General features: G+C 47.6%; 1 protein-coding gene across 1 annotated transcript in view; it reads left to right on the forward strand.

Annotated features, from left to right (window-relative positions):
- The window catches only part of Lama1 (laminin subunit alpha 1), a 123,387-nt gene extending 114,705 nt beyond the window's left edge, over window positions 1–8,682 (forward strand). Inside the window, exons 56-63 of the mRNA XM_051154463.1 lie at window positions 255–381; window positions 1,621–1,733; window positions 2,311–2,500; window positions 3,058–3,216; window positions 3,699–3,852; window positions 5,331–5,464; window positions 7,543–7,765; window positions 8,325–8,682. Of these exons, the coding sequence (XP_051010420.1) occupies window positions 255–381; window positions 1,621–1,733; window positions 2,311–2,500; window positions 3,058–3,216; window positions 3,699–3,852; window positions 5,331–5,464; window positions 7,543–7,765; window positions 8,325–8,485 (1,261 nt within the window). The 3' untranslated portion in view covers window positions 8,486–8,682. The remainder of the gene's footprint in view (window positions 1–254; window positions 382–1,620; window positions 1,734–2,310; window positions 2,501–3,057; window positions 3,217–3,698; window positions 3,853–5,330; window positions 5,465–7,542; window positions 7,766–8,324) is intronic.
- The last annotated feature ends 4,286 nt before the right edge of the window (window positions 8,683–12,968 follow it).

Below are 12,968 nucleotides of genomic sequence, written 5' to 3' on the forward strand. Positions count from 1 at the left end.
CCTCGGTCTGTAGGAGGTGACAGCTCAGAGTCCACTCTGAGCTCAGGAATGTCTGAGATTCCAGTATGGTCCGGGGTTAAAGTGGATTCTTATTTTAATTGGGACCAAACAGAAAAAGGGTGTGTCCATATGACTCTGGTAACTGTGATGGATGGTTGTTGCTGTGGTCACCCTAGGAGAGACAGGGCTTTAACTACTCAGTAACCAGGCTGGTGTATGACCATTTTGTTTTGATGCTTTCTTGTTGTCTGTAGACTTTTGGACTTCATGCATGCCATCGGCTCTGAACAGGTAGAGCTGGACACTTGCTGGCTGGCAGAAGAGCCCATGTGGGACCTGCATGGAGAACTCCCCCCAGGCCCCCCAACTCTACCAGAGCCTGCAAACACAACCTCCGTCATTGGCATTAGCCAGGTCTGCTCAGGAAGAAAGTCAAATGTCGGGGAAGTAGACCCAGGAAATAGGACCCCGAGAAAGCAGAACCTAGAGCCAGGGCAACCAGAGAGAGGCACAGGGAGGGAGGGTGGAGGGGAAGGAGAGGAGGGGGAGAGAGACAGAGAGATCAAGCAGAACTGAGTCCCAAGGAGGCCACTGAAGCTGGGAGGGAGGGCAAGGTGCCCCCACTGTGCCCTCTCCCCGCTCCCCCTCCCAGTTCTCCAGCTAGACTTCCAATGGCAGATTATCTGGAGACTGGAAGTGATCTTCAGGATTTCCCTTCCTGTGCTAAACAGCCCACAGGGATAAGGCAGAAGGGTTTGTCTGTGGGGGACTCAAGGTCCACACAGACACTCTGCTCAGATGCTTGGCCCCCCAAGTGGTTGGCATACCATGAGAGTTTCCCTATGCCTCCTCGATATTCTAGATTCGAGTGGAGACACACGGCAGTACGCAACTTCCTATGAGCCACTGTGCTCTCCTCAGCATCTAAGGACAGAAGTTTGATTTATTAAGCAAAAATCTAGTCGTGACTCTTATTTTCCCCCTTTTGATTTCTCTCCCCATTTATACTTTAATAATTTAGGAGATGGCATGTGGTTATTCCAAAGCAGGGCCCAGGAGTTCAGGGCAGTTTTGCTAGTTGTGTGTGTCCACCTTAAGCCACAAGACTGAGTCTGGGACTCACTGGCCTCAGGATCCCGTGGGACACTGTGGTGGCAACCAGCATTGCCGAGGCTCTGCCCTGTGCTCCTGGCTTCTGGCCAGGGTCAAGCCCTGTTCCTCCCTCCTCACCTTGCATGTGGTATGTGAATTTAAGGCCCTGTTAGACCTGAAGGCACTGTTATCGCCCAATGGTGTCCCACCTGTGACTTCCTTTTGGCCATAGGCATCCTTGGGCTATGCCCATGATCTCTTAGGCCCAAGGAAGGATCATGGGGTGACTCCTGTAGCAAGCTGAAGGAAAATGAACTTGAGTAATGGGGAAAGGAGGAATGAAGCTCAGATTGCTCTCAGGCTGAGGGGCGCATCGTTTAAAACAGAGACCCAGAGGACTCAGACCACAGTGGTAGCAGCTCCTGTTCTGGCATAGTGGCTTCTGTGACATTTCCTTCACAGAAGAACATGTTTGTGTCAATGGGGTCCTGGCTACAGTAGCTGAGGGTCCCTATGCACCTCTTACAGGAACTGTGTGCAGTGGACAGGACTCCAGGGTATGTTGCAGGCGCTCACCAGTTTGGCCTCTCGCAGAACAGCCACTTAGTGCTGCCTTTTAATCAGTCCGATATCCGAAAGAGGTAAGCATTTTTCCCGAAATCCGGCTGAGATTTTCATCGCCAGATGATAAGGAAAGTGTGGTGTTGTCTTCTGAAACATGCCAATGTGCCCATACCAGACCGGGTCAGCGTCCACGTGGACACAGGCAAGGATCCCATCTGTTAGCGCTAATCAGGCCCCTCATGAAAGCGTACACCGAGTGTGCTAAAACAAGGGAAGGCTTTCCTGCTGGCCTGTGTGAGAGTCTTGCTAGTTTTTGTCATTCAGAGCTCAGCTAAAATGTCATCTTCTCAGAGTTGTCCACTCTACTTGGTACAGCTACCAGTGGGCCTCTCCGTGACACAGAACAATGCTGACATAGTTCTAGCCTTGGTTTCACGGTTTCAGGGAATCTGTCATTTACTGTCATACAGTAGTTCCCATCAGACGGCCGCGACCTCTGCCATGAACAGGAGCGCAAGGGAGTGAACACCTCGCTCCTTTTGAGAAGCTAATGACACATGCTGAAGCAGCGATGTGTTCTCTCTTGGAGGTTGCTTTAGGTACTAGAAGCCGACCTCCCAGGGTCCCTTGTACTGAGCTCCTGTTCTCCTCCAGGCTCCATGTTCAGTTGAGCATCCGGACGTTTGCGTCCAGAGGCCTCATATACTTCATGGCGCATCAGAACCAGATGGACTACGCCACACTCTGGCTGCATGAGGGTCGCCTGCACTTCATGTTTGACCTTGGCAAGGGCCGAACCAAGGTCTCTCACCCCACACTGCTCAGTGATGGCAGGTGGCACACGGTGAGTTCTCCGGGAGGCTCCTGTCACCTGCCCCCAACACACACTCTCTCTCTCTCTTTCTCTCTCTCCCCCCCCCCAATCTCTGGCTCCCATTCCATTTTCTTTAAGGGGAGCCATGTGTTTTGATCCCCCCAAATGATTGTAAGCAACTTGTCGACAACCCTTTCCTGCTTCCTGAGTTCCCCCAGACACTTGGTCAGGGCCGCACACCTGGTAGACACTCAACAGCTGGAGACAGAAGGAATCAAAGGTCTCAAAAAACTGTCTTTGACTTGGCCGGAAGCCAATAAAGCCTATGTGTGGCCTGAAAGAACCGAGCTGCTCATCGTGGCATCTGCTGATAACCAGGGCTCTGGAGCCCTGCTGTAGAATCTCCCCATTATCTGCCAGCCACACCCTATTCACAGGCAGAGCTATGCCACAGGCAGAGCTATCATATGGGGGTGCAGGGGGTTTTGTCGGGGCTGTCACAGATCTAAGGCACACATGCCGTAACCACACCTGATAAAAGTTTTCTCAAGCGGTTTGCAAATTCCAGATGTCCTCACCTTCTGCAGGTCAAGACGGAGTACATTAAAAGAAAGGGCTTCATGACCGTTGATGGTGAGGAGTCCCCCAGCGTGACCGTGGTGGGCAATGCTACAACGCTGGATGTGGAAGGGAAGCTGTACCTCGGAGGCCTTCCTGTCCACTACAGGGCCAGGAACATTGGGAGTGTAAGCAGCGGGCCTCTGCGTAGGACCCATGTCACCTTGCTGTGGTTGTGGTTTTGTGGGAGGCCATCTTTCTCTAATGCTCTTTGGGCTCAGCAGATAGTGCAGGGGCCTGTGGCGGGGCTCCCACATCGTTTCCTACCTCACAGTTAATGACCATTCGTTCCCCTTGTCTGGAGCCGCTCAGTCCCAACGTCATTCAGGAAGAGTCCAGCAAATGTGTATGGGTATCAGTGAGAGAAGCATTCTGGATTCAAGCGGCATTTTAGTAAGAGGATAGACAACACCCCCAGTGCATTAACACCACAGTCCTGGAGTGAGAGAGCCAAGGGAGACCTTCATGTGAGCGGTTGCCACAGTTAAGCTTTAAAACCGAGAACGTGTCACAATGTGTTGTCGAGTGAGGTTTAATGAAGTACGGGGGAAAATATGTTGTTTCTTGTCATCATCTCCAGCCATTCCCCTGTCTCGCTTGCTTGGTTTAGGTCACCCAGAGCCTCCCTGCTTGCATTGGGGAAGTGACGGTTAACAGCAAACGGCTGGATAAAGACAGGGCCACATCCGCCTTTGCTGTGGACAGGTGCTACGCAGTGGCCCAGGAAGGAACTTTCTTTGAAGGCAGTGGATATGCAGCTCTTGGTAGGTGCTGTTAGCAGCCCAGAAGGAACCCCTTGGGTTCAGTGTGCACTCTGAGATGCTGTGGGGTCCAGGAAGGAACTCTGATAGGATGAGGCTGCCAAGGCTGTTAAAATTATTTTCATAAAACTGTGTTTGTTTTTTCTTAGTTTCTCTCTTAACCAAGCTATCACACAAATAACTGAGACTCTGTTATATTATTTGCCAACAAGCTTCACAGCACAAGAACTGAGCAATTGTTAATCTACTTTTAACCTAAATTTGGCTTCCTCCCAGTGTACATCCCAGAGATACTCGCACTTTGTAGTTTTTCTTGCTCCAGCTCCCCTCCTGATGCCACCTGGACCTCTCCCTTGCCTGAATCCATGGCTGAATCCTCTATTTCCTCCTCCCCTGGCTGGCAGAAAGGCCAGCCCCATTCTCTCCCCTGCTCAGTAATTGGCTGTAAGCTTCTTTATTGGCAAACCAGGGGACAATTAGGGAGCAGTGTTTACACAGCATTGAGACAGGAGATGCTCAGAACAAAGATTATGGCCAGATATGGGTGGGAGGGGGAGTAGTAAAGAACTCAGCATTTGAATTGCACAATAACCTTATGTCTACACAAGGCCGTGCGATTCATCCAGCCCCCTGGGCCGTGCCTAACTGTTCATGCAAAGCCTGTGCCAGAGTCTTGTACTCCACAGGTGACCAGAGTTTACAAGTTTATGTGGGGCATATTCCCTGTCCAAGGTAATAAAGGCCTTCAAACTAAAAAAGCAGGTGTGTGGCATCTGTAATTCCAATGCTCAGAAGGCTGAGGCAGGAGGATCATAAGTTGCATGCTAACCTGATTCATAATAGTGATAGCACATCTTTAAAAAAAAAAAAAAAAAAAGGATTAAGACCATGAGATACGTAGGACAGCCAACACCGGGGACCGGGCAGGGAGCCCTGATCCAACTAGGACATTTAATCTGTCATCCATTCAGCCCCGGGCAGGGGAACAGCTGCCTTCTAGTGCCAATATCCAGCCTGTCACTTGAATTAAAAAACTATCATTCACTCCCCACTTTGGAGGCTGAGGCAACTGCAAGTGATGCTACCCTGGATACATACAAATCAAGAAGCGAACGGGAAAGACCAGCCAACTGGGTGCATCCCAGGCCGAAGGAACTGAGCAGCTCCTTCAAAGGCAGTGTGTCTAGCTGGGCTTTGTTATGCACACCTGTAATCTCAGCTCTTGAGAGGCACAAGCAGGAGGATTGCGAATGTAGTCCCAGCCTGACTACATAGTAAGACTCCTTGCATAAAATGACAACAACAAAACACAATGTTTCTTTACAGAGGAAGATGAGAGCTGAGGCCTGGAGGACGGTTGGGGTGGGAGCGCAACTGGATCCAGGTTGAGCTTGGCCAGTACCTTGTGTACTTAGACAGCCCTACCCGGCCCTGCCAGCCTATGTGTTCTCACCATGACAGTCTTGTTCTGTGTTTTTCAGTCAAGGAAGGCTACAAAGTTCGACTGGATTTAAACATCACCCTGGAGTTCCGCTCTTCCTCTATGAATGGTGTCCTCCTGGGCATCAGCAGTGCCAAAGTGGATGCTATCGGTCTAGAGATTGTGGATGGCAAGGTAGGTGTTCTGCCTCCGTGCCCTGCCCACCCACAGAGGCAGAGCAGGAGCGAAATGCGGAAGTGCTTAGATTCAAGCTTCTTATCATCCACAAAAGAAATTCCCATTGCTATCTTTAAATCAGATAGTCCAAGAAAGCAACTTGCAGGCTAACTTCCTTTCATATATTTGAACTGGCATTGCAGCTGTAATGCTGAGGCATTTCTGCCTCAACTTTACCAGGAATAACATGTCCATGCAATGCCCAGTCTCTTCTAATAATTCTTAAACTATTCACTTGCAAACAGGGTCACGCAGAAATGCAGCGAAATGGACACACATGTCCCTCCTCAGGCACCTAACCCCAGGCTTCCCATAGTAATGTCAGTACAAGCCCACACTGAGTCCCCAGGGCACACCCTCACAACCCACATAACTTCTTAGGATGGACCAGCTGTGCATCTGCCTGTGTGCATAGCTTGTAATGTACAGGTGGAACCATCAAGATCCATGGCAACTATGACATTACAACTAGCCCCCTCACAGAGTGCTACTTTGTAACCACAGCAACCCTCACCCTTGGCAGTCACGGATCTGTCTCCATCTCTCAATTGTTATTTTACAAGTGTTCCATACTAAGTTCATGCAGTAAGTGTGAGTCCCTGAGGGTCAGCCAGGTTGTGTATAGCAACAGTTATTTATTACAGAGCATTACTTTGTGGGTTGAGTATATTTTACTTTCCTGAAGGTCCACCTGGGTTGTATATAGCAACAGTTATTTCTTATTACAGACTGTTACTTTGTGGTTTGATTTTTTTCTTTTTCTTTTTCTTTTTTCAAGACAGGGTTTCTCTGTGTAGCCTTGGCTGTTCTGGACTCACTTTGTTGACCAGGCTGGCCTCGAACTCACAGAGATCCACCTGCCTCTCCCTCCTGAGTGCTGGGATTAAAGGTGTGTGCCACCACGCCCATCTTGATTTTTCTTTTTTGAGTAAAAAAATTAATTTTTCCTATACCTTTGGTGATCTTGCATCTTCTCAGCTTCTCATATCCCCTCCATGCTGGGAGCAAGAGGGGCGCCACCTTTCACAGGGCATCCGTCTCGTTTGTTGCATAACCGCCTCCTCCCTAGTTTTTCCAGCTCATTCTCCCTTCCCTCCCCTTTGGAGCTGTGTGTGCACAGGCAGGAAGCACAAAGACAGGAGTCTGCGCCCTCACACATGGTACAGTGTGAGGCTATACATAGGGCTCCTGCACTTGGTCCTCACGCGGCCTCCATACCTTCGGCTGTCATCAGTGGCCTGGAGTCTCGGTGTTGCCACTGAGTGCTGACTCCTCCCAGCCCATGTGCATTTCAACTCTTGGGGATTAATCTTCCCAGGTGTCTTTGCCAATGCTGCCTCTTCAGCTGGAGCTACCACCTATCTCACTGCCTTGTACATGAGAGAACGGGGCACATATATCTGGCCATGCTTAGGCCACAGACGCCATGGGTATTGGAGTCTTAGGCTGCCTGCTCCTGCCTTGTGAGATGCTGAAGTTTTCCTTTTGGAAGGCAAGAAACATGGTGTATCTCAAATTCACAGCTAAAGCCCCACCCACTAGCATCTCTCAGGATGAGGTCCTACTTGCACTTTAAAGCAGTAATTCAGATCTCAAGAGATGGCTTCCTGGGCCTACATGCCTGACCTAAGGACCTCAGCTCAACCGCCAGGACCCACAGGGTAGAAGGAACAAAACCGATTCCAGCAAGTTTTTCTTTGGCTTGTGCATGCTTGTGCGTGGGCACATGCGCACAATGGATAAATGTAGATAAAAGGTAACTCAGTTAAAACGGGGCCGCTTATGTAGGCTCTGAGCGCTGCTCTGGACTCTTCCAGATGCCTCTGGCGGTGCTGTCAGAGGGTGATTTTATACCTTCATTCTTTCTTTCTCATGGTAACTGTTCCTGTTTCCAGAATCCTGTGAGGCTCTCCACTCTGAATACAACTCATGAGTGTGCTGTGCCCTGTGAGGTCTTGGCCTCCTGGCTAAGGTCAGTGCAGAAAGACAGCGATCTCAGCTACAGCAAACCTCACCCTGGTGTTTTCCCCGTTCAGGTCTTGTTTCATGTCAACAACGGCGCTGGCAGGATAACCGCCACATACGAGCCCAAAGCCTCCGGAACTCTCTGTGATGGGAAATGGCACACACTCCGAGCCCACAAGAGCAAGCACCGCATCTCCCTGACCGTGGACGGGAATGCTGTGAGGGCAGAGAGTCCTCACACCCACTCCACCTCGGCAGACACTAACGATCCCATCTATGTGGGCGGCTATCCTGGTGGGTGTGACTCCTGTGCTGGCTATGTACATGGGGAGGCTCAGTCCAGGGAAGGTGTGAGCTCACGGGAATACGGGATCGGGACTGAAAGATAGCGACAAGCCTCGCCATCTTAGAAAGCTGTTTGAAATACTATACCTGAACTTCCTTGGGGGTAATTTAGCATGTCCCCTTCACATACCAGTTTTCTCACTGAGAACTTGGGCTCGGTTGTCAGCTAAGCTGCGGGGGATCCTACATTTGTCCTACACGATGCTAAGGTTGGGCTCTAAGTCACAGGGAAAGACCAAATTTGCATTGAATTATGCATTTAAGATGTCCCAAGATGAAGCTGCTGCAGATTCTCAGTGCCTGTTGCATGACTTTTCGAGTCACAACTGTGCCTTCAAGTTACTACACACTCAAAGTTACCAGGAATCCTGCTGCCCACTAAAGCCACATGTGTGGGAAACATTTCTGATTCCATGGAGGGTCCGCTTGAGATTGTTTTTGTCCCTAATGCACAACTTACCCTATCTCTACAAAACTAAGCAAGACTCACCTCTTGTTTTCCGAACAGCCAACGTGAAACAGAACTGCCTGAGCAGCCGGACCCCATTCCGGGGTTGCCTGAGGAACCTCAAGCTGAGCAGGGGCCCACAGGTGCAGTCCTTGGACTTGAGTAAGGCCTTTGACCTACGCGGAGTCTCCCCGCACTCCTGCCCTGGGCCTGAGCCCTGAGCCCTAAGCCTCTGCCAGAACCCTCGCTTGGAATCATCGCTAAAGTATTGAAGAGAGACAGGTTGTGAAGCCAATTGTTTTCCGTTCAGATCTCATTTCCAACTCAGGTTATGTTTCCAGAGAGGAAAAAAAAAAATAATGCTGTATTTATGTTGAACTAAAGCCACATGTACAACAGATACCTCTATTAAATAGCCTAAAATGTCTGTTGAATTCATGGTCTCTTTTTTCAAGTGTTTCAGATGGATCTTTGTGGACATGGACTTGACAGTGTTGCTTGGTTTGTGTTTTGAACATTAAAAAAAACAAAAGAAAAAAAAAAAAAAAAACACCGGGCGTGGTAGCACATGCCTTTAATCCCAGCACTGTGAGTTCAGGGCCAGCCTGGTCTACAAAGGGAGTCCAGGACAGCCAAGATAACATAGAGAAACCTCATCTCAAAAAACAAAAACAAATAAAAAATCAACCAGCCAACTAAACAAAGCCATCACTGTAGACTGTATTAGATTAGGGCAGAATATAGATGATTTAATTTCTTTCTTTCTTTTTTCCCTCACGTTTCATACTGGGTGGAAAATAAGATCTAAGCAGAGCCTGGCTGGTTTCTTACTAAAATAGAAAACATTGTTTAAAGGCGTACCATAGGAACCAGAGCCCAAGATGCGTGTCATTGCAAGGGTTGGGGTATGATTTAACACCTCTCAACACAGGCAACCAGAAAAATGGGACCAATTTTTCAACAGAGTGAAAACAAATGCCACTTTCAAGAGGCAATATTTCAGACAAAGCTTTCATTTCTTTTTCATTTAGACACACACCTTTAGGTAGCCCACTCTGGCCTCGAGCACACTTCATAAGTGAGGCCAGCTTCCTACTTCTGGCTCTCCCAGCCTGCTTCCCTGATGCCTCCACGCCCAGCACAAGGGTGTTAAGGCAGCATTTTGCCTGAGAACTATGAGGATGAGGAAATATTTGTGTGTTTGTGAATGAAGTGATGGAAATTTTAAAAGAGAAATGGAAAATGTGAGAAAAAACTAAACGAAAGCATTTTGTTTTGTTTTACTCTTTAGGCAGGGTCTCACTATGTAGCCCTAGCTGTCCTGGGGCTCACTATGTAGAGTGAACCAACATCCAACTCAGAGGTCCTTCTGCCTCTGCCTCCTGAGTGCTGGGATTAAAGGTGTGTACCATCATTCCTGGCTAAAAAACAAACTTGTAAGGGTTCAAAAATCACATTTCAACATAATAAAGCTGAATATAACAACCCACGGGCATGTACTTGAAAGATGTAAATACTCCTTTAAGAGCTGGGAGAGGTGGATGCAGAGATGGCACAGTGGTTGAGAGCTGGGAGAGGCGGATGGAGAGATGGCGCAGCGGTAAAGAGCTGGGAGAGACAGCTGCTGTGTCTACTCCCACTATTCTTAGTTAACACACCAGTGCTAGGCTTAGACTAGCAATTAGGTGAGAGAAAAAAAAGAAAGTCAAATTATCCTGTTTTGTAGAAAAATGTAAAGAATCTACCAAAAGACTATTAAAAGTGATAAATTCAGTAATTTTGCAGTTATAAAACCAACATGTGAAAATCAGTTGCAGTTTTTCATTTGTGTAACAAGGAGTATGAGAAAGAAATTTTGAAAACAATACCAAAAAAGAGAGGGAAGGGAGGAGGAGAGATGGGGAGGGAGGGATGGAAGAGGAAGAAGAAAAGAAAGAGCACCAAGGAGAGAAGAGGAATTAAAAAATCTAGGACTCAGGTAACCTTTGTGTAAACTAACACCCATGAACACAATTGAAGGAGACACACATACACAGAAGCCTACACAAGCATGGAGTGGAGTTCTGTCTGTGCCTGTCAATTGGAAGAATTAATATTGATTCTTAAAAACCCTGTATTAGCCAAAGTAATGCTCTTTCAGTTCAACCCCTATTAAAATACCAATGGCATCCTTCACAGAGATAGAGGAAATAATTCTGAAAGGCATATAAAAGCACAAAGAAGTTTCCCAAGAATCTATTTTTTAAAGATTTGTTTTTTTTTGTTTTGTTTTGTTTATTTGTTTGTTTTTCAAGGCAGGGTTTCACTGTGTAACAGAGCCCTGGTTGTCCAGTCTGTATACTAGACTGGCCTCGAACTCACAGAGATCCTTCTGCCTCTGCCTCCTGAGTACAGGGATTTTTCTTTTTTATTGGTGTGCCTGCCTGTGGGTGCCTGAGTTGGGCAGAAGACGGTACCAGATCCCAGGGAGCTGGAATTACAATCTGTTAAGAGCCCTGAGATGTGGGTGCTGGGAATTGAACTCAAGTCCTCTGTAGGAGCAGCAAGCACTTTTACCTGTGAAGCCATCTCTCCTGAGCCACAGGCTTGAGAAAAAGGTCAGACCTGAGGTCATTATTAGGCAAAGCTAAGAGTTGTCATCACCAACACTGACATAAAAACAGGGTCATTGCCAGAAACAAACCTATCTATATAGCCAACTGCTTCTTGATAAAAGTACCAGAAACCTACCTGGGAAAAATGACTCTTCAATAAATAGTGGTGGATAAACTGTATATCCATGTGAGAAGTGCCCAACTTTGACCCTCATCTGTGACGCTGTGCAAAAATCAACATGGACCAAACATCAAATACAGTGTGAAATGTAGGGAAGACACTTTGTTGTAGCCCTAGAACAGTCGCACAAACCACTCAGATCCGGTCTCAGTCAGATATGGATGGTTTCCTGAACACTCACCCCAAGACTGACCATGGTCAGGGACACAGTGAACTCAGGAACCTGCTTTTAGGGCCACCCTTTTATAGGAAAACCAAGTGCAGGAGATTAGGTGGGGGCGGGGGCAGTAATACATTTTAAGTTCATTTTGACTCACTAGATAAATTATTACCAGCTAAACTTTAAGGTTATTGGTTTCAAGTGAGGTTAAGTGAGGGTAGTGGTTAGGGTCTTCCAGATTAGTTTAAGTGAAATAAATCACTCCAAACGAGTTTAAGTAAAATAAATGTGGCTAATAACGTGGAGAAAATAGAAATTCCCATCCAGTGTTGGTGAATGTGTACACTGACACAGCCGGGTGCAGAAACACAGAGTGCAACCAGAGGGTAGCCCAGGGTGGAGGTAACAGGGCAGGGATTAGGACGCCAGTGAATCACCTCTGGCAAGGTCTGCTAGTGTAGTCAGCTATGAATGACTTCTGGGAAGCAGAGCTAAAAAGTTTTGAACTTAATTTCACCTCATAAACAAAATGGAAGCTGACTATGCTGAATACAAAAGTGGCTGCAGCTGTGTCACTTGCAGCTATGTCACAAAGAACAGACCCTGACAACTTCAAGATACAAGCATAGACAAATGCGGTCTGAAGTGCACAGGAAGCAAAAGTGAAAACGTGGTTACAGAAAACCAAAAAGCTTCCCAAAGCAAACAACAGAGACAGATAGGAGGAAGTGCTTGCGAACCACTTACCCAACAAAGGATTACTACCATCGATATGTAAGGTCCACAAACAAATACCCCAATGTAAAAAGGAGGGGGCAACCGATCTGAATAGACAGGGCATATATGGCCGGCAAATCCATTTTGAAATGACCAGTCTCATTAGCCATCAGAAATAAATCCAAGTTGCAATTGGAGATGTCAGCCCAGTTATGCTTATAACCCTCCCCTTCAAATTAGTTCAAGTAAAATCAATGCTGCTAATAAAGTGGAGAAAATAGGAATTCTCATACAGTTGGTGAATGTGCAAATTTGCGTAGCCAGTAAGGAGATCCTAGAAATAGATGCAGTCCTTAGGCCTGCTCTGCTCCACAGCACCAGCCCCGCCCACCACCAGCCTGCGTCCTTCCTCATTGGGCCCTCTGGGAATTGACTCCACCCTTTATGAATCCGCCCACAAATAGGTATGGAGATGGTAGAGTGGTTATCAACCTGCTGTCCCTGCCAAGCCAGGGCAGGTTGGCTCTGCCTGCCGCACTCCATAGGCTGGCTGCTCCTAAAGTGATTTAGGGCGCAGCCTCCTACTATAAAGAAGTTGGTAGGGGGTTAAGGGGTTTAGGGTCAGGGGGAGCCCGCCTGGAGTGGGTGTAGTCATAGGTATTAAAAACAGTATAAGGGGCAGAGTCTCAGTGGTTGGCAAAAGTAGGGTGGGGACAATTTTCTCAAGCAGTTTTCAAGCATGAAAGGACCAGGACGCCCTCCTGGGTTCAGAGAATATAACAATTTGAGCTTCTGGTACCAGCAGCCACTTGCCAGGAAGTGGGAGTGCTAATGGCTTGTGGGTAATTTAATTCCCTCTGCTTAGTATGTTGTGGAGAATATTTTCCCTGTTATCAGTTATGGAGGAGTTGAACGTGATAGTAGCATGCAGAAGTATGTGGTACAGTAATGCTGATAATGAATTTGCTCACAGCCCAGAGCTAACGGGGTTTCCAGGTAAAATCTCATGTGATCAAACCGTCTCACCAACTCTGTGTGGAAAGTATTAATCT

Source organism: Acomys russatus, chromosome 12 (assembly GCF_903995435.1).
Source record: "Acomys russatus chromosome 12, mAcoRus1.1, whole genome shotgun sequence".
In the NCBI taxonomy this organism is placed as follows: Eukaryota; Metazoa; Chordata; class Mammalia; order Rodentia; family Muridae; genus Acomys; species Acomys russatus.